Raw genomic sequence first — 20,476 nt, 5'->3', positions numbered from 1 at the left:
ACTTATCTATAAGAGACTAGAAATCAGGACTTATAGTTTTGATCACTAACATTGACAAACATGCTTGAGATAGCAACACATGCGAGTTTGACCGAGCAGTGCTCTAACACTTTTGGTGACTTACCTCCTAACCCTTAGTATGACTCAGTTTGCGCCTCTATAATTCAAGTTCGATCTACTGTCATCATGTTTTGTGGGCTTCAAAATTTTCTTTAATTTAAGTAGAAATTATATAGTCGTGGAGAAATCTAAATCTAAGCTAGATGATGATGCTAATTAAGCCTTTAATATACGCAATAATAATTTGAGATATAATGGATTTCCTAGCTAGTGCATGTGATGCCAGAGTTGTGGTCTAGAAATCGTATCTTTCTCCTAATTCCTTATTTCTTTTTTTTTTCTTTTTTGAAGCATAATTTTTCGGGGAGAAAATCGTTTGGTCCTTTTTTAGGTGGTTCCAAGTCTGTCTGGTCCTTGGGGAAAACGCGTTTTCAGTTTGGTCCATAATTATTTGAAACTATAAAACACACAAAAATACCCTTTTGTGTTAATTCCTACTTATTTTATTGTAGCAGTTCATTTTGTTTAACGAACTATAACGCTTTTTGTAGATTTGAGTTCATTTTTTTTCATGAAAAATCTACATTTAATTATATTACATGAACTTCGTTACACTTCATTAAATTCTACAAAAATTTTGTTAATAAGAACAAAAAATCAGAGTTCTTTTTTTTAAATAAACACAAAACAAAAACTCCATTATTAAGAATAAAAACAAGAGTTCATTTTTTCAAATGAACACCTAATAAAACCTATATTTAACAGAGTTCATTCTTTCGAATGAACACCAAATAAAATCTATATGAAAACAAAGTTCATTCTTTCAAATGAACACCCAATCAAAGTTCATAATTATGAACAAAAATCAGAATTCATTCGTCAAAATGAACACCCAATCAAAGTTCATTATTATGAAAAAAAATCAGAGTTCATTCTCAAATGAACACCCAATAAAAAGTTCATAATTATGAACAAAAAATCAGTTCATTCGTCAAAATGGACACCTATCAAAAACTAACTAATTCAAACCTAAAACAGAGTTCATTCTTTAAGATGAACACCTAATAATTCAAGATCTAAAACAAACTTCAGTCTTTAACATAAAGACACAAAAAAACCCATAAAAAATCAGAATTCATTCTGTTTGATGAACTTCGTCATCTTCATCATTCTTCAATAGAGTTCCTTCTAATCAATGAACTGCATAAAATTCATCTACTTAATCATCTTTAACACCAGCAACAACGGATCTACGGAAAGAAAAAATGTTGGAGAAGATGATGAAAATAAATCAAGAACAGAGATCCAAGGGATGATGAAGAAGAAAAAAACGATGAAGAAATCAAAGAATATTAAGGTTCTATCGTAGATCCGAAACATACAGAAGCATGCGAAGCTGATAACGGTTCATCATCATCATAAACAGCAGCAGAATCTTCAACACTACCGTCTTCATCATCAAAACATCAACATCTTCAACAGAATTCATCGTCTTCAAAAGTTGCAGCAGTAACATCTTCAACAAAGTCCATCACCAAAAAACTTCATCGTCTTTATCATCATCTTCATCTTCTTCATCATTAACAGAGAAAAAAAATAGAGAGAAGAGAGAAACTAAAGAAGAGAGAGAAAGTGAATCTGAAAATAAAATATTTTCTACTTATTTTTTTGCATATATATGATCCTGAAAATGGTATTTCTACCACTACCAAACGAAAATTACATCATCCATGATGTCATCCCGCGTGGGTATTGTCCACCCTAGGACCAAACAATTAATAATTTCTAGGACCAAACAACAATATATATATTTTTTAAAAGGACCAAACAGACAATTGACTGAGTCAACTTGACCAAACTAACTCTAATTTATTATTTCTAGGACTAATTGGTATTTTCTACTAATTCTTTTTCCTAATTTTTAATTTTACTTCAATAGAGTTGTTTCTTCTCATCTCTTTTTCCTTCCTTTTTTAGAGCAAACCAGCATCTCAAAGTTGGGAGAAACCCGATTGCACTACAAATAAGTGCATATTCAAATGAATTTGGTCATGGTCTTTATTAAAACTTTGTTAATTGTTATCCATGCGTGTGCTGACCTTTTGAGAATCGATGCGACTCATTTAATCGATGGTCTGAAATTATGTTTCCAAATTAATTTTTGTTTTTCTTAATAGTATTAAGAGCATCTGCCAAGAGAGATTTTAAGGTTCTTATTTATTCGGCCACCTAGGATTTTTTTAGCTATTTGTAAATGCCGATGCCAATTAATACACATGTGCTAATTAATAGCCAATCAAAGGTCACCTAGGATTAATAGCCAATCGAAGGTCTTTATTAGAACTCCATCAAAGTATATATTAGTTCACCGATATGAGTAAAAAATATTCTGATTTGATTTTATATTCACCGATATCATTCATTTGATAGTCATTTAAAAAAAAAAAGAGAATACCGAGAGTTTGAAAGTGTTTAAACTCTGAAACTTCCGATTCATGATAAAAGATTTTACTTGAGCAAAATTTTTGTATATATTAGTTTCATCATGAAAAGCCTCCATCGGAGCAAGGATTATGGAATGAGTGTTAAAAACATCATTCACTGCTAAATCGAGTGAGGGAGTAGATGAAAGAGTGATTTTCTAACAGTGGGAAATTAAAGCTAAAGACTAAGAGGCTGATGTTCAGCCGGTTGGAGAATTCTCTCCAAGCTGCTGAACATGTTCCTACCAAGATTTTTTTTTTGTCTTTTGTAGTAATAGAATCCCCGTGGGACACGAGTCGAAGAATTTAAAATAAATACTCCATACGTTTCTACAAAAGAGAGACTATCACTTTTTATTTTAGCGAACGTTATTTCTTTCATAGAAACAGAGTGAGTAAACAATTAAAAATATCCTTGAGAGGCTGAACATCAGCCGCTCAAGAAAGTTTTTTTCTCAGGCGGCTTAAGATCAACCTCTTAGTCTCGACTGTTTGACACTCTTTCAAGTGAATGAGTATGTGAAAGAGTTTGGCTAAATGGGCAAGTATTTTCATCTCATAGTAGCACTTAGTTTCATCAAATTTGATCAAACTCATTCATTTTGAATGAGAACTCTCATCCCATAACCCTTGCTCCCAGAAATAATTATCTCCAACTTCCTACAAATTAAGACAATTTGCTTCCACATCATCCATGGATGTCTTCACTTAACACCCACGATAGAGGTTCCGTTGGAGATGCTTTTAACTTCTCAAGGTGTTTCCAAAAATATTTCCAAGTAGAAGTTTTCTTTAACTTCTGTTGGAGGTTCCGTTCGGATATCATAAGTAGAAGTCATAAGTAAAAATATTCAACTTTAAACAAAATAAAAAAAATTCCTTCAAGAAGTCATTCTGAAATGTGTAGCGAAACTAATTTCCAACTTTTTTAACTTAACTAGATGACTGCTTCAGCAATGCTGAGACGACCAAAGTAGGGGGCTTGTTTCTTGTGACGCAATTCGTAACAGTTTTTACAACAATATCTGTACAGTGATTTTATAACATTTATAAGCATTATATTCGTGTAACACTTATATTGTAACAATTGTGTAACATATTTTGTAACATTTCTGTAACAGTTTTAGATCTGGTGGCTGAATTTTGTTGGCAATCAACGATCAAGATTGAAATTAAAAGTTTAGGTGACGGTTTTTTGACCATTTTCATGCCGTATTAGCCGTCAATTGGGTCGACTTTCATTCGTTTTCATCGCTCCTAACAGTAGCCGGGGACGATAACTCTCCGATTGTTGACTCAATTTCGAGAAAAAACGACCAATACCCATTCAATTGAATCGATTAAAAATGAAAAAAAAGCGTTGCAAGCAATGCATTTTTAGACCCCATAATGACAGTATAGAAGGGACTCCCTTCGGTCGTCCCGATTAGACCGAAAAGTAATGAAACATTTTTCATCTCTCTAGGCGTTTCCAAATAATAACTTCTAAAAGTTGTTTGTTCTCCTTAGCATGAAATTAATTAAAAACTAAGCAACACACGAGGGTATGTTTTAGAACCCACAATTTGGGGATACTCTCACAAATTGGGGGACACTCAAAAAAATATAAAAAATTATGAAGTAATTTGAAAAACTCCTAATCCAAAAAATTAATAGTAATGCTAAATTACCCTTGAATATTCCCCAAGTGTGTTACGATTAAACTTTAAATTTTGATTTTATCCTTGTAAGTGTTAGTTATAGATTTAAGAGAGTAGTAGAAGAAGAAGAAAATTGGGAGATTTCATTGATATGAGAGATTCTATTAAGGATTTTGATGTTGGATAATCCTCATCTCAACAAGTAGAAGGTGCTTGCATTGATTCTAATGACTCCCAATTTCAACCTTTTGCATCGAAGAATCAAACTTTAATCCATGAAGAAACCCCAACTCCTACCCTAATTCAAACCCTAATTCGCTTTATAACCACTCGAAGACATCCCTTTACAGCAACTTGTGTGTGATGCTTGTAACCAACTTATAACCGGCTCCTATAGGACAGCCTTGCGTCAGTCTGCTTTAAGATACGCTACCATTGTGTTACTTCTCATCAGGATGTGCCCATGCTTCATACACTATTAGATGCTAACAACTAGCATGAATACATGCCAATGTCCCTTCCAACAGTTTGGCTAAATTTGGCCTACAAGCCATAAGCTTTACTTGTATCACTTTGCTGAGAACTGACTACAATGACGCCTATGGCATGCACACTTTCATTGGCCAGGCCTTGGCCAAGACTTACACCAATGCATAAGTCATCTCATGACTTATCTTGCATCCTTAATCTATTCCTTGGTCTGCGTTAACTCTGAATCAAGGATATGCATTATCGCATAATAATGAAGTTAATACTATCCGTAGTTAAATGGAAACTAATAGCTGAGATTGGACTACAATCAACCCAAGAACCGACTTGATGCTATATATGCGAGGTGATATCATTAACAAATGAAAGAAAGATGTTGCTTTTACTGTTGTTCACCGTTAACCCCGTTCTTCTAGAAAAGGTTGTGAGAGCCGATGCTAGAGCGCTTGCAGACCAAGCATCGCCATTCATAAAAACTAGCAAATCGTCTGCGAAACAGAGGTGAGTAATGATAGGATTCATACATTTAGGGTGAAAGGTGAACTTCCCTGATTCTACCTTCTTGAGAATAATCGCATTAAATCCCTCCAAAAGCATAACAAAAAGGCAGGGGGAGAGAGGATATCCCTGCCTTATGCCTCTCTTCCATGGATATAACCATACGCACTACCGTTCACCGTGATAGAGAACGTAGGAGTGGTTATGCACATCTTTCCACTGTATAAATTTAGGAGGGGGATTGAACTTAACCAATATAGTCAGAATAGCATCTCAACAAACACAAACATAGGCCTTAATGAGGTCTATTTTGAGAGTACATCTAGCAGCTCCGTTGTCTCTATGATATTTTCGTAGCAACTCCTGGGCAAGCATAATTTTATCCTGGATTCTTCTGCCTGAAATGAACGCATATTGACACGGGATCACTAGCTTCCTCATCACATTTTTAAGCCTAACCTTTAAGATCTTAGTAATGCAGTTGTACATAAAATTACAACATGCTATGTGCATGTAATCATTTAAGGTGGACGCATTAGTGGTCCTGGGAACAAGAGAGATAAGGGTGGCATTTACCTCTCCGAGCAGCTTTGCACCCAATTTTCTTGGTGGTTAGGCTTTGCCAAACTTGGTTATAAACCCACTTTATGACCGCTCTAAGTCATCCCTTTACTCTGGATTGTGTGTGATGCTTGTAAGCAACTTATAAACGGCTCCTATAGGCCAGCCTTGCGCCAGTCTGCTTTATGATGTGCTATCATTGTGCTAATTCTGATCAAGCCATGCTTCATACACTCTTAGATGCTAACAACTAGCATGAATACATGCCAATGTCCCTTCCAACAGTTTGACTAACTTTGGTATAAAAGCCATAAGCTTTACTTGCATCACTTTACTGAACAACTGACTACAATGACGCCTTTGGCATGCGCCATCGCTTCACTTGCATTGGCCAGGCCTTGGCCAAGCCTTAAGCCAATGGATAAGTCATATCATGACTTATATTGCATCCTTAATCCATTCCTTGGGCTGAGCTAACTTTGAATCAAGGATACGCAACATTGTCATCGCATAATGTTGCACATATCAAGTAATCTTTCTTGTCTCAGCCATCATGGCGCTACATCTTCGGATATTGTAGCTTCATGATCGGCTAAGCCACTTACTTCAGTAATATGCCATCATTGCTCTTCACTGACTAGGACGTTAATAATTACCAATTTGTGTACCAAAATCCATATAAAACAAAACCGTCTCAAAGCATAGAACACCTCCTATCAAATTGGTAACCCCTTTTAGCAAATTGTGCTTTGTGTCTTGAGAGACAACAAGAGTCTCTCTGAGTCACGCTAACATCGTATTTTCTTCTTCTCGTTTTCTCCCTGAAAACACACTTCTTTCTCCTAAAACTTCTGCTGCTGCTACTTTCAATTACTTTGTTTTAATGAATTCCTAAATCAGGGTTTCCCTCTTTTCTATCTCTTTTCCTCACTTCCATCTCCAATTTACGAATTGAAATCTCGAATTCGTAAACATAGAGAGAAATGGGTGTTTCCTTCAAAGTAGCTAAAACAGGAACTAGATTCCGCCCAAAACTAATCCAATCTGATGATTTCTTAGATGATGATGATGATAACAACAATAATGATGAGTCTACCACTATGGTTAATTCTTCTCGAAAACCCAAGGTAAATTTTGAAGAATTTGGTTGAATTAGATGTTTGAATTTGTCGATTTTAGGGTGTAATTGATGCAAATTTCACTTTTTGATTACTGGGTTTGCGTGGGTTTTGCTTAATTTCAGTTGATTGATTTGTTTAGGGGGATATTAGTGAGGCTGCAGCTGGTATATCAGGTTCATCTTCTTGTTCCGGTGGGATTCTTGTTTCGGCAGGTGAAGTTTCGTTCACATTGGATCTCTACCAAGATGGATATCTAATCAGAAAGCCAACTGAGGTTTGTCGATTACATGATCTTTAGGTCTTGAATTTTACTACTTTGAAATACAAGGGAGGGACTAGATTGTAGTTGTAAGCTTAGAGTCATAGAGTGTTTGGGTTCTGAATTAGTTGTTGCTGTTTTTAACATTTGTAAGTATGTGAATGTGAATGACATTGCAGGACTCAGTTCTGGATTCGAGAAAATCGTTGCGGCCGTATGATAGGACATCTGAGGTTGTCTTTTCTGTAAGTGCAAAATTCATTCGAAACATCAAGAGTTTGTTTTTATAGTGCATTTCATTCAATGAGATGCGTCTCCTTTTGATGGGCGGGTAAGGTGGTCACAAGGTGTAGCCATACTCGTTGTTGGAAAAATGCTTGCTTGCTTAGTAGCTATAGGAATACGTTGCCGAAATAAACTTGGTAGATTTAGATGTTAGGAAACCAAAATGTTTGAAACTACAGCTGGGTGCCATGGTACTATATACCATATGTTGATGAGAAGAAAACAAAAATGTTTATTGAACTTAAATTAGCAAAAGAGGTGACCTCAAAGTGCCTTTTGTAACCTTGATTTGGGCTTCAGTATTGTATAATTAAGGATGATTATTTTTTGCATAATTAGCACTATGAATTTTCAGTACTAGGTTGGCATGTGTTATATTTTACTTCTATTGTGCACTTCTGTTTGTCCGATTTATTCATTGGTGCTACGTGTTTATGTTCTTATAGGCAATTGAGTCTGGGCGATTACCCCGTGATATCCTGGATGATATACCCAGCAAGTACTTAGATGGTACACTGGTTTGCGAGGTTAGTCTTCCTCTTGAACATCTTATTGTATGCATTCTTCAATGAGTGTGGAGTGCTTAATTTCAAACATGCTCAGAAAAAGGATTCTAACCACTCCATTTTTCATGGTCTACTTGTGTGTCGCAAGATGGTTTTCTGATTCCTAGTGCTCTCTGTTATCTTTATTTTGCAGGTGCGAGATTATCGCAAGCGTCCATCTGAACCAGGGAATGTTGTTTCTTCAATGGAAGGTTTACCTGTTATTAGTAAAGTATCTCTTAGGATGTCGTTGGAGAATGTTGTGAAAGACATTCCATTGATGTCAGATGATTCTTGGACTTACAGTGATCTAATGGTGACCATGCCTCACTTATTTAATCTCACAAAATTAGATGCAATTTTCTGTCCAGAATCTAATATCTTTTGCGAATTCTTTGCCTTTCTTAGGAAGTAGAGTCTCGAATTTTGAAAGCCTTGCAACCGCAGCTTTGTTTAGATCCGACACCAATGCTTGAAAGACTCTGTAGTGACCCAGTTCCTACCAAGGTATCGTTCGTTTTATTTTTACTTTAGTTGGTAAGAACTTAAGCTGGATGTCGGCTACTGAATGATTCCTTCTTTACAGCTTAACTTGGGCTTATCTGGTCGTCAAAAGAGAAGATTGAGGCAAATGCCAGAAGTGACTGTCATGTCTAATAATCAAACACATGGGAAGAAAGTTTTCATTGACAGATCAGGAGATATGGGAGCCGGTGATGCTACTCAACGTGTACTTGAAAACACGAATTCACATATTTCAAACAGCAGCCAGTTCAGACCTAAAAGCTTTGGTTCGGAATCTTCCTCACCAGCAAATCCTATGTTACCCAACCAATCCAGGTATCAACAAGGGGTTGGATACCAAAAGCTGATGCAGGATCAAATATCTGGGCCAATTGTGAATGCATCTGGAGTTTTGCCCTCTAGTGGAGACTTGATGATGTCCTACAGCGACACTATGAATGGTGTTTCTTCTTTTCCTGGAAAGAGGGAACTCCAAGATGCCCAGATACCAAACTTATCCCATATTAATAAGAGAGCTAGGCAAACGCCAACCGGTCTCGATGGCGTTTCACAGCAAGGTATGGGATCGCAGTTTGACACCATCCCTGGGACTGATCTATTCTGGAAAAATACCTTACATCAGCAAGCAGAGTCTAAAGGAATGCAATATGCTAATGCTGGGGTTCCCAAGTTTCCGCCTAAGGTGCTTGAAGGGGTACCTAATCAAGATGCATTTAATTTGGAGCAGCAGGGAATGATATACGGCATAAAAAAAGAGCGAATGGAAACAGAGAGAATTGGGTCACATGCGATGGAAATGGAAAACAACCAACTTGATATACAACAGGGACGAGTTAACCAGAGGATACCATCACATCCAACAATGAGATCCCATTTTTCTTCACAGATGCAGTGGAATAATCTTGGGCAGCTTGCTGACAAAGATTTAAGGAAGGACGACCAGTTTCAGAAAAGGAAACAAGTGCAGAGCCCCAGGGTTTCTTCAGGACCTATGGTTCAATCTCCTGTATCATCAAAGTCTGGGGAATTTTCTAGTGGCTCATTAGGTCCCCAACTTGGTGCAGTTGCAGCTTCTGCGTACGGATTATCACAAAAACCAACTGGTCTTTCTGCTGCAACAATTGGTGGGATCCCACCCATGGCATCTAGTCCGAGTGATTCCATGCAGCGGCAACATCAATCACAAACGGCTCCTAAGCGAAAATCAAATTCCGTTCCTAAATCCCAAGCGATGAGTGGAGTTGGGTCTCCTGCTAGTGTCAGTAATATGAGTGTCCCGTTGAACGCGAACAGCCCTTCAGTCGGTACGCCACCTTTGGCAGATCAGTCCATTCTCGATAGGTTTGCAAAGATTGAAATGTTGTCACAAAGGTACACATGTTTTTTTTCTGAGGTCGCTCAAATTACTGTGTTCTTATTTGCTTTCAAAAAAAAAAAAAACAACAACAAAAAAACAGATGTGCTTGTGGCGTTTGATTGTTGTTCACTGTTGGCAAGTCTTAAATTTGTTTCTCTTCCAGGCACCAACTCAATAGCAAAAAGAACAAGGTTGACAACTTCCCTCCAAAGAAACCCGTTTTGCACTCTAGTCAACAACTCCAAATGTGTCTCTCAAATGTTTCTAACTATGAGGACTTCAAAGACGCAAATTGCGTGACACCACTATCGAAATCGCTTATAGGTGGGAGCATGAACATTTGTAAAAGGCGTGCACTTGAATTCTCTCAAGGTGAGCGTAGACTCCAAGGTTTGTACTATACTTCCCTATAATTGCAACTTGGTCAAATGCAATCTTTCCACTCTTAAGTTTTCAACTTTCTCACTTCTCTCTCATTCTCTCTCTCTCCCTCTGTGTGTGTGTTTGTGTGTTCAGGCTACGTTGTTCCTGTTATTCATAAACGAAATCTGCTAATCTTGTCTGAGAAGCATGATGGCACTGTAGCAATCCAGTATGGAGACATAGATGACAATGAACTCCAGGTTTCTGAGGAATATATGCCAAGTTTGCCCAACACGGTAACTTTTATCTTTCAATGCTATTACAAGATATGATGGAGCATCACAATATTTAGTTTCAAACACTGAAAGTCTACTTAACCACTGAAGAGTTCTTTTTCTATGCTGTTAGTATGTAATTATTCTTTTTCTCACACTACTCTTTATATCAGAATTACGCGGATCTGCTTGCTGCACAATTTCATTCTCTGGTATGTTTTCTGGCCACTGAATCTCAGACTTTTAGTTATTCAGTTAATTATCTGATTATCAGCTCGATTCAGTATAACATTCGTGATTTCTCTCTTATGTAGATGACACATGAAGGATTTCAACTTAAAGATGATCAGATCCGACCGAAACCAACCCAAAATGTTGCTACGAATTATCAATCTAATGGGCTTGGGATTCCTTCCGATGCCATGTCAGCTGAAATGCAACGACACCCAGAAACAATTTCTTCACAGCCATCATTTGGAGCTGGCGCACCAGCTAACAGTGGGAATCATTCTCAAATGTCTTCACAGAATAATTCAAGCGGTTCAAGGATGTTGCCTCCTGGTAGCAACCAGTCCATTCTTTCTCAAGGGTTTATATCAGGTGTTGGAATGTCTCAACCACAAAATGTGAACCCTCAATCATCAGTTCAGAACCAACTACAACAAAACCAGAACCCCATGGTTCAACAACAGCAACATCCTCAGATGCAGAGGTCTAACGTAATGCTTTCAACAAACCCACTAGCTCAAATGAATTCTCTAGGGCAAAATTCGAATGCGCAGTTGGGTAACAACATGATGAATAAACAGTCGCAGCTTCAGCTTCAGCTGTTACAGCAGCAACAACAGCAGCAACAACAACAACAGCAACAACACTTTCAGCAACAGCAACAACAATTGAAACAGCAACAGCAGCAGCAGCAGCAGCAGCAGCAGCAACAACAACAACTACAGCAGCAGCAACAACAACAATTACAGCAGCAGCCACCACAACAGCAGCAGTCGCAACAGTCCCCTCAGCAACAGCAACCTCAACCTCAACAAACTCAGCTGCAGCAGTTGTCCCCTCAACAACAACAACAAACACAGCTGCAACCTCAACAACAGCAAACACAGCTGCAGCAACTGTCCCCACAACAGCAACAATTACAGCAGCAACAACTGCAACAGCAACAACTGCAGCAGCAACAACAGCTGCAGCAGCAACAGCAACAACAATTGCAGAGGAAAATGATGATGGGACTTGGGACAGGCATGGGCATGGGGAACATGGGCAATAATATTGCTGGTCTCGGAGGCCTTGGCAATGCTATGGGAATGGGTAATGCTGTGAGAGGAATGGGGGGAACTGGGATTTCAGGACCTATGGGTGCTATGACTGGCTTGGGCGGCATGGTTCAAAATCAAATGAGTCCATCTCAGGCTTCAAACATTTCCAATGCGATAAATCTACAACTTCGTAGCGGAACTATAACTCAAGCTCAAGCTAATGTAATGGCAGCAAAACTCAAGATAATGCAGAACCGAACAAACATGTTAGCGGGGGCTCAATCTGGAATTACGGGCATGACAGCAACAGGGCAGATGCTCCCAGGGTCTGGTGGTATGTCAATGTTGGGTCAGACGTTAAACCGAGCTAATATCAATCAACTACAGAGGGCAACCATGGGTCCTCCAAAAATTCCGGGGACGAGTTACTACATGAACCAACAGCAACAACAACCACAAAACATACTTCTGCAACAACAGCTGCAACAACAACAACAGCTGCAGCAACAACAACAGCAACAACTACAACAACAACAATTGCAGCAGCAGCAGCAGCAGCAACAACAACAGCAGCAGCAGCAACAACAACAGCAGCAGCAAATACATCAGCAACCACAACAACAGCAGCAAATACATCAGCAACCACAACAACAGCAGCAACAAATAGGATCTCCATTACAAGCTGTTGTTTCATCACCTCTGGTTGGTTCCCCGTCAGCAAATCAATCGCAACTGTCCCAACAAATGTCCCCACAGATGCAGCAATTTAGTCCACAGCAAATCAGCCAACAAACTGCAATGAGTCCTCAGTTGAGCTCAGGTTCGATGCCACAAGTCACTAATATAGCTGCCAATACTACAGTCACTCCAGCAAGCCCACAGTTGAGCTCACAAACTCTTGGCTCTGTTGGTAGCATCCCCAGTTCTCCGATGGAGCTTCAAGGAATTAGCAAAAGTAATTCTGCCAGCAATATGTAACATTCAGGGTTGTCTATGCCTACAAGTGACAGAAGTATTGAGCATCTGGCTGTGGCACCCCTTTCTCGGGGCCTCTAAATTTGTACTTTATTATTCTGTATTTTTAGTTATTGTATTTGTATGTTCTTAGATACAGTCCATTTTTTCCTCTACCTTTAGGCCCTTGTGTAGAAATGCAGTATTTGGATTATTTTCTTAGGAAGATAATGTCTTCACCAGTGTTGTAATTTGTAAACCCATCTTTGTAGTAAATAAAAGAAAATTATGTTTATGTCACAAGCAGACATTCACAATCACATATGCCAAAATTTGGAAATTACAACTTTTTTCTTCATTCTTTATTCAGATTTTCTAACTACCCTGCCTCCATACAGCAGCCTCTTGCATTTTCCACATTCCTTTTTGAATGAATATTCAACTCTAAATCTCCATAGGACTATGACTGTACCTACTTTCTTGTCTCATGCATTATTAGGTAAAAAAAGTGGCTCATATAAAATGTGTTGTTTAGGTAAAAAAAAAAGTGAGCTTCCACTCCAGTGACTCCAGCCTCCAGGGTCTACATCAGAGAGCACACAAAAATATACCATCCCTTATTTGACTGACCCCAAATCAAATAATGTGAGCAACCTTGAAGGAGCCTTGAACGCGTTTTGGTTGTGTAATTTGTCTTTGAACCTTTTTCTACAGGCCTCCTCATTCTCTATATAAGTCTTTCGTTTTCATTCTTTTTCATTATTCTCAATACCAGTTCTCTCTATCTCAAATTCTCACTCGCTCATCAGCTAAAGTAGTAACAATGGGTAGTCTTCCAACTGGTAACCTTGAAAGCATGTCAGTGTGTTCGCAAAATCCGCTTGATCCAGATGAATTCCGAAGGCAAGGTCATATGATCATTGATTTCCTAGCTGATTACTACAAAAATGTTGAGAGTTATCCAGTTAGGAGTCAAGTTGAACCTGGATACTTGCGTAAACGGTTGCCCGAATCAGCTCCAAATAATTCTGAATCCATTGAAACCATTCTTCAAGATGTTACCAATGATATTATCCCTGGTCTTACTCATTGGCAGAGTCCAAATTACTTTGCTTATTTTCCTTCAAGTGGTTCCACTGCTGGGTTCTTAGGGGAAATGCTTAGTACCGGATTTAATGTTGTGGGATTCAATTGGATGTCTTCACCAGCTGCAACTGAGTTGGAGAGTATAGTTATGAATTGGCTTGGCCAGATGCTAACGCTTCCCAAATCATTTCTCTTCTCGTCGGATGGAAGTTCAGGAGGAGGAGGTGTTCTACAAGGTACCACCTGTGAAGCCATCTTATGTACACTAACTGCAGCAAGAGATAAAATGCTGAACAAAATCGGCCGAGAAAATATTAACAAGCTAGTTGTCTATGCTTCTGATCAAACTCATTGTGCACTACAAAAAGCTGCTCAAATTGCCGGTATCAATCCAAAGAACTTCCGTGCAATTGCAACATCCAAGGCTACAAACTTCGGCCTCTCTCCAAATTCACTTCATTCTACAATTCTTGCTGATATCAAATCCGGGTTAGTTCCATTGTTTCTATGTGCTACCGTCGGAACAACTTCATCAACAGCAGTAGATCCTATTGGTCCCCTTTGCGAGGTTGCTAAAATGTACGGTGTTTGGGTTCATGTGGATGCGGCATACGCTGGAAGTGCTTGTATCTGCCCTGAGTTCAGGCACTTCATTGATGGTGTTGAAGAAGCAGACTCATTCAGTCTAAATGCACACAAGTGGTTCTTCACTACTTTGGATTGTTGTTGTTTATGGGTTAAAGACTCGGATTCCCTTGTTAAGGCACTATCAACAAATCCGGAGTATCTGAAGAACAAAGCAACTGAATCAAAACAAGTTATTGATTACAAGGATTGGCAAATAGCTCTTAGCAGAAGATTTCGATCTATGAAGCTTTGGTTAGTACTTCGCAGCTATGGAATTGCTAATTTGAGAACTTTCCTCAGGAGTCATGTTAAAATGGCTAAGCATTTTCAAGGCCTCATTGGCATGGATAACAGGTTCGAAATTGTGGTTCCTAGAACATTTGCCATGGTCTGTTTTCGCCTCAAACCTACTGCAATTTTCAAGCAAAAAAATATATCCAAAAGTGATTACATCGAAACGCAAACAAATGAGATCAACGCAAAACTGATTGAATCAGTGAATGCATCTGGCCGGATATATATGACTCATGCTGTTGTTGGAGGGGTATACATGATCCGATTTGCTGTTGGGGCAACACTGACAGAGGAACATCACGTTTCCGGGGCATGGAAGGTGATCCAAGAGCATACAGACACCATACTTAGTGCATTGGATGGGTAAGGTACAGAGAAGATTAACTACCTCAAGGAAAATTCTTTTACGCCTTAATTTAATCAGCAACAGTTATTCATTTCATATTTATTTTTTTTATCAATTTTTTGTCTCCAATCCTGTAAAAGTTAAAAAATAAATGAAAATTCAGCTCTACATATTCCACAAAATTTTATTGAAAGACGAACTTTTATTGAGCTCAGCGAAGAAAAGAACTCCAAAGGCTATATATATTATTCATAACAGAACTGGCAAATCAAACATTTACCACACAAAGGCTATTCATTATAACACTTAATTTGCCAAATTAAATAATAGGCTGAAATGAAATGAGTACATGAAGGTTGATTTCTAAGGGTGCAATAAGAACAATTCTTTAACCTTCCTCACCACTTTAAAATCTTTATAGTACTGTGTATTATACTCTTCAAAAGGATATTGTCTGTAGAGTGGAGTCTGCTCTGCATTGATAGCCAGTTCATCTATAGGTCCAATGACAACTTCCATTTTTGGTTTACAATGTGTTACGACCGACAGACGTTGCATTTTTGCGTTGTTCACAGCCCTGTGGTCCTGACTTTTGAACCTTCCATTGCTCAATACCTGTGTACAAAATAGATGATTTTTTTTAATAAGAAATAAATTGGTAGATCAAACACAAACACACATATATACCTCAAACTGGTCGCCAAGGTTGATGATTAGTGCATCTGGAAGAGGATCCACAGACAACCATTCCCCATCTTTCACAATTTAAAGGCCTGAAACGCCTTCAACTTGTTGAAGAACTGTTATCAAGCCTATATCTGTATGAGGTGGAAGTCCTAGTGTTTTCTCCGGGTCCGGGCATGGTGGATAGAAATTCACAATTTGGTGAATGATGACATTATTTTCAAATCTTTTTCTCAGATAGTCTGGTTCTACTCCAAGCCCTTCTGATAACAAACCCCAGAGTCTGTCTACCAAATCAGCTATTTCTTTCGCATATTCGACGGCAATCTCCCTAAAACAAACACAACAGATAAGTTACATATGTTAGAAAATAACAGCATATACCAGCTTAAACGCCATGCGTCACCCCTCAAAACAGTTGCAGGATATTTATATACCTATATTCAGGAGGATTTTGAGGTAACAGATGCGCGTTGTCTTTCAAGAACGGATGAGCAAGGTGGCTAAGTCGTTCCATCCATAAATTAACCCTCTCTTTATTTTGAAGCTCAACATAACCACTTCCAACTCTCACTACTTCATGTGGATTAGAGGAGTACAACTTGCCTCTTTCTTCACAAGGAAAACCGAAGAAAGCAGTCGAAATATCCATCATTTTCTTGTAAACGTCACGAGGCACACCATGATTAATTATTTGAAAGAAACCAAAATCTTCACAAGCTTTCGCTATTATCGAAACTAAAGAATCATGATCAATGCTCATATCTATTGTGGGTATGGAAGTCAGTGGCATAACTTTGGAGAGGTTAGGCCTAGCATAAGCAGTAGTAGTAGTTGTTCGTTCTTCATTTCCATCGATATCATCATCACCATCTTCTGGTAGTATGAAGTTAGGAAAAAGAGAGATGGAAGAGGAGTTGAAGGCAAATTCAAAAGACGTTGTTTTCTCCATTGAGAAAGATTTTGTTACTATAATGGGTTCTTAGATATCTCTATATGTCTGAGAAAGGAATTATGTGTTTGGTGATTTTCCTAATTTTATCGCATGGTGATAATACTTAATTGAGTGTTTGCTTTAATAATTCATTTTTTTTGTTGTCGGTTAAAGCAGAATGATTAAAGAGTTAGTGGTAGCTACATTAGGTGTACAAAAAGTATAATGCTTTTTAAATGTGTTTTTCTTCGGTCCGGCTACGATGGGAATGGGTCGTATATTTAGAGTATAAGTCCCCTCCTATCTAGCTGACACGTCACCCACTAAAACTGCCTTTCAACTAATTTCGGTCTATCCTCGGTAATGTTTACCCGACATTCCATAAAAAACAAATCTTCAAATATTATATACAACGGATTAGTTATTATTCCCCTATAATATATTATTATTATATATTATGAGATCCATTTTTTCCTAAGAATCTGTATCGAATCTGTGTATCACCGAACCGATGAGGAAAGCATTTTTCTTCTTCCAAAAACGAAGTTAAGCTTATTCTGAAGAAAAGAGGTAAGCCAATAATTTATTCAATGAAAACATGTTTGTGGTTTTTATGCTATGTCATTTTATATTTCACTGACCCGACCAAACATTTTCTGGTGAATATACACATGATATTACATATATGAATTAGTTCATAACTGTGTTTGTTTAATTTGCTTACGACTGTATCTTCATTTATATAGGATCCCATGGAGAGTGATGGCGAGACTGCTTTGTGGGATCTTAATTTTATGCCAACTGATGACTTTGATCAAGACGATTTGCATTACAATGATAATGGATTGTTGGAGTCGGAATCGAGTATGGACAGTAGTGATGAAGTTGATGAAGATTCAGTACCTGATGGAGATTATACAATCCGCGATCCAAGTGATGATGTGCCGAAACTTGGAATGACATTTGAATCAGATGACAAGTTGTTTGAATTAATTTTATAATGAGTATGCCAGAAGAAAAGGCTTTAGTGTTCGCAAGGGTCATGTCAAGCGATCAAGTGACGGTCAAATTCGAAAAAGGGTAGTTCTTTGCTCAAAAGAAGGATTCAAAGAGAGACACAAAAGAGGGACACCTCAGAAGGAACGACCAATTTTACGTACTGGATGCATGGCTCGTATCAATTTCATCACGGTTTAGCTGCTTATATATGGGTCTTATTGCAGTCAGTAGTTGACAATCTTACGCTGGAACTTTCATGCTTAAGGTAGTGAAGTATGTATAATGTGATTATCTGTTGGAAATGGATACCTATCTGGCCGTTGCCAATGCATACATTTCCTTTTTCTTTTTCTTTTTTGAAAAAGATACATACCTATTGCTTTGTATTCTTTTTCAGGGAGACGTATTTTCATATTGGAAATTCGCACGCCGTTATAACCATCAAACGAGTGCTTTGTTTTCTTTTTGTTACCTCAGGTCCTCAACTATACATACTGTACAAATCTTCAGAGCGATTCTTATAAATTTTTCACTTGGTTTCTCATCCAATTGAAATAAATAAATTTCCTTAACTATAGATACAGTCAGTAAATTACCTTATATCTAATAAAGGAAAAACAAAAATGCCTTACGTAGGTTGAGTCAAAGAAGGAAAGAGCATATTTTAGAGAAATCAGCCGAATACAGTTTAAGGGCAAATTAGTAAGTAAACAGCAAATATTTGTATAAAAGGACGAAACAAATAATTAGTTGAAAGGCAGTTTTTGTGGGTGACGTATCAGCTAGATAGGAGGGGCCTCATACTCTAAATATGCGTCACATTCTCATCGTAGCCGGACCGGTTTTTCTTATCTTAGAAAAAAACTAATGCATCACTAATGGTTTTTCAAAAGTGATTGTAGTTGTAGTGGTAAAAAGGGGTCTTTTCAGACTTGTGAAGAAAACAATTTTTCTAGATTTAAATTAAACAGGTAAATAAATAAAATAGTTCAAACCTTTAGAGAAAATACCAAGACTAGGATTCCACCATTGACCAATTAAATAGTAAACTCTAAATAATATTCATGCGATTCTATCTTTAAAAATAATTCTAATATTTGCCTCAAATATATTTTTGAAGTAATAATTGTAATCACAAAGTATAAAACATCAAAAGTTTTTAAAACCCACCATGCTTCATCAAAATAATTCACAACTATTCAATAAAAACTAATATTTCAAATTCAATTCCATGCAAATAATCAAATAATAATATTGCAATAAATAATAAAATTAGAATTATACCAATCAATATGGATCAATGGCTTCCTCCGTCGTCTCGGCTAATGGGTTTAGCTCCTCATCCCAAAAACATAATCATAAGATGTATCCATGGCTTAATAATGTGTTTTTATTGATGAAAATGGTGTAAAAAGAAGTTTGCAACGCTGTATAAATGTTACAGCGTCACTGTTACAATGGTATTGCAGCTTATAATCGACACAAGTGAACTGCAGTAGAAAAACGACACCTATTTCTCGCTGTAAGCACTGTTGAAGAACGACACTTCAGAAGCGTCTGTTCTTCGTCTTCTTCTTCCTCCTCGAGAAGCAGCAGCAGCAACAACAAATTCTCTGTAACTTCTTTGTTTCCGGCTCTAAACTCCTCCTAACTCTCTCCTAAAACTTTCCAACCCCTCTAAGACTCGAACCAATGCTTTATATAGCCAACAGAACCAAAATTCTCGTGCAAATCCGAGAGTATTTCTCTTTTTTTCTTCTCGAGCAGTTGAGAGAATAATCTCTTTTCTGTTGCTTTGTACGCGTCCTCTGGCCAGTTATTACGCTCGAAACTTCTCTTAAGACTTGAACAAGACTAGGTGCATAGTTATCTAGCGTAAAAGTCTTCCACAAATCTCTCACAAATATTTGAAAGTGAACAGCACGGTACTGTCCTGTTTGGACTTTGATCCATTCTCCCGGTCATTCCAGCCCAATTGGTTGGGTTAAATTGCTTATACTGATCTTTTTATAGTCTAGGAAGTCCAGCCCAGTGAAAATCCGATGTTGAATCTCCTTAAAACTCGCTCAAATTCGAACCCCTAAAACTGTTCTTATGCAGAGTTCTTTTCCCGCCAAAATCCAGTTTGAAACTTTGAAGATGACCTCCCCCTATCCAGTTCCGGTGTCCCTTTATTACATGCCCTGAAATGGGGTGCCCCTTATCCAAATTAGGGGTGCCTTTAGCAATTCTTCTGGGATGTTTTCCGCACTTTTTCGGGGTTAATCCGGGGTATTTCTGGGGTACTTCCGGTACACTTCGGGGAGCTTCCGGTATGCTATCTACGGAGGTCCAAATGCCATATTTTTAGCCAATTTCTCCACAAAGTCTTATTCTTCCAAAAACACCTACAAATAAATAAAATAACCAAATAAGTACGATATCGAGCACTAACAATATATACAAATGAGCTATATTAGACACATAAATGCGTCTATCAAATACCCCCAAACTTATTATTTGCTAGTCCTCGAGCAAATCTAATCTAAAATAAAATGACTACACTTAGCACGTGCAGTAAGCCGTTAAACCACTAGGTGGCCCTAGTAGCGGAGTGTTGTCTCCGGAGGGTTTACCAGAGGTGTACCCACAAAACCTGTACTCCTAATTGGTCACAAGTATCCAAAGAGCTATGAGGACATACATATTCTCAACCTATCTCCAAGTAACTAGAATGCCAGAGAAATTAAAGGTGTCAGCTCTAAAGCTAACTGAAGAGAAGGGGAGACACATCCACACGACTGCTAGATAAAGAGATATCCGCTATACAGCTAGATAAACATT

The 20,476-nt window shown here is 37.9% G+C and overlaps 3 protein-coding genes across 5 annotated transcripts; 2 read left to right on the top strand and 1 right to left on the bottom strand.

Moving 5' to 3' along the window:
• Window positions 1-6,510: 6,510 nt before the first annotated feature.
• On the top strand, window positions 6,511-12,986 carry LOC113335688 (protein PHYTOCHROME-DEPENDENT LATE-FLOWERING-like). Of its 2 annotated transcripts, none has more exons than XM_026581706.1 (11): window positions 6,511-6,858; window positions 6,992-7,126; window positions 7,291-7,356; window positions 7,843-7,923; window positions 8,096-8,257; window positions 8,350-8,448; window positions 8,528-9,837; window positions 9,987-10,195; window positions 10,340-10,482; window positions 10,635-10,673; window positions 10,776-12,986. In XM_026581706.1, the coding sequence occupies exons 1-11, from the start codon at window positions 6,715-6,717 to the stop codon at window positions 12,705-12,707; spliced, it is 4,320 nt and encodes a 1,439-aa protein (XP_026437491.1). In that variant the 5' UTR covers window positions 6,511-6,714; the 3' UTR covers window positions 12,708-12,986. The 2 variants fall into 2 exon arrangements, with proteins under 2 accessions (XP_026437491.1, XP_026437490.1); XM_026581705.1 differs by having other exon boundaries at window positions 9,987-10,213.
• Window positions 12,987-13,297: 311 nt separating this feature from the next.
• Window positions 13,298-15,218, top strand: LOC113335689 (tyrosine/DOPA decarboxylase 1-like). Its single transcript, XM_026581707.1, has one exon. It carries the CDS (start codon window positions 13,507-13,509, stop codon window positions 15,055-15,057), a length of 1,551 nt encoding a protein of 516 aa, XP_026437492.1. The 5' UTR covers window positions 13,298-13,506; the 3' UTR covers window positions 15,058-15,218.
• Window positions 15,064-16,733, bottom strand: LOC113335690 (protein DOWNY MILDEW RESISTANCE 6-like). 2 transcript variants are annotated; one of them, XM_026581710.1, is made up of 4 exons: window positions 16,158-16,733; window positions 15,724-16,051; window positions 15,439-15,651; window positions 15,064-15,167 (listed from the first exon to the last, which is right to left on the bottom strand). In XM_026581710.1, the coding sequence occupies exons 1-2, from the start codon at window positions 16,670-16,672 to the stop codon at window positions 15,802-15,804; spliced, it is 765 nt and encodes a 254-aa protein (XP_026437495.1). In that variant the 5' UTR covers window positions 16,673-16,733; the 3' UTR covers window positions 15,064-15,167; window positions 15,439-15,651; window positions 15,724-15,801. The 2 variants fall into 2 exon arrangements, with proteins under 2 accessions (XP_026437495.1, XP_026437494.1); XM_026581709.1 differs by lacking the exon at window positions 15,064-15,167 and having other exon boundaries at window positions 15,264-15,651.
• Between the last annotated feature and the right edge of the window lie 3,743 nt (window positions 16,734-20,476).

Source organism: Papaver somniferum, unplaced genomic scaffold, assembly GCF_003573695.1.
Source record: "Papaver somniferum cultivar HN1 unplaced genomic scaffold, ASM357369v1 unplaced-scaffold_15, whole genome shotgun sequence".
In the NCBI taxonomy this organism is placed as follows: Eukaryota; Viridiplantae; Streptophyta; class Magnoliopsida; order Ranunculales; family Papaveraceae; genus Papaver; species Papaver somniferum.
The sequence above is the reverse complement of the archived record's forward strand: the minus strand, read 5'-3'. Positions and strand labels throughout refer to the sequence as shown.

Excerpts from the sequence above, each read along its gene's own strand:
- LOC113335688 (XM_026581705.1), top strand. The coding sequence starts at position 6,715 with ATGGGTGTTTCCTTCAAAGTAGCTAAAACAGGAACTAGATTCCGCCCA. Across the intron at positions 7,127-7,290 it reads TAATCAGAAAGCCAACTGAG|GACTCAGTTCTGGATTCGAG; the intron begins GTTTGTCGATTA and ends ATGACATTGCAG. Across the intron at positions 7,357-7,842 it reads CATCTGAGGTTGTCTTTTCT|GCAATTGAGTCTGGGCGATT; the intron begins GTAAGTGCAAAA and ends ATGTTCTTATAG.
- LOC113335689 (XM_026581707.1), top strand. The coding sequence starts at position 13,507 with ATGGGTAGTCTTCCAACTGGTAACCTTGAAAGCATGTCAGTGTGTTCG.
- LOC113335690 (XM_026581710.1), bottom strand. The coding sequence starts at position 16,672 with ATGGAGAAAACAACGTCTTTTGAATTTGCCTTCAACTCCTCTTCCATC. Across the intron at positions 16,052-16,157 it reads CAAAATCCTCCTGAATATAG|GGAGATTGCCGTCGAATATG; the intron begins GTATATAAATAT and ends TGTTTGTTTTAG.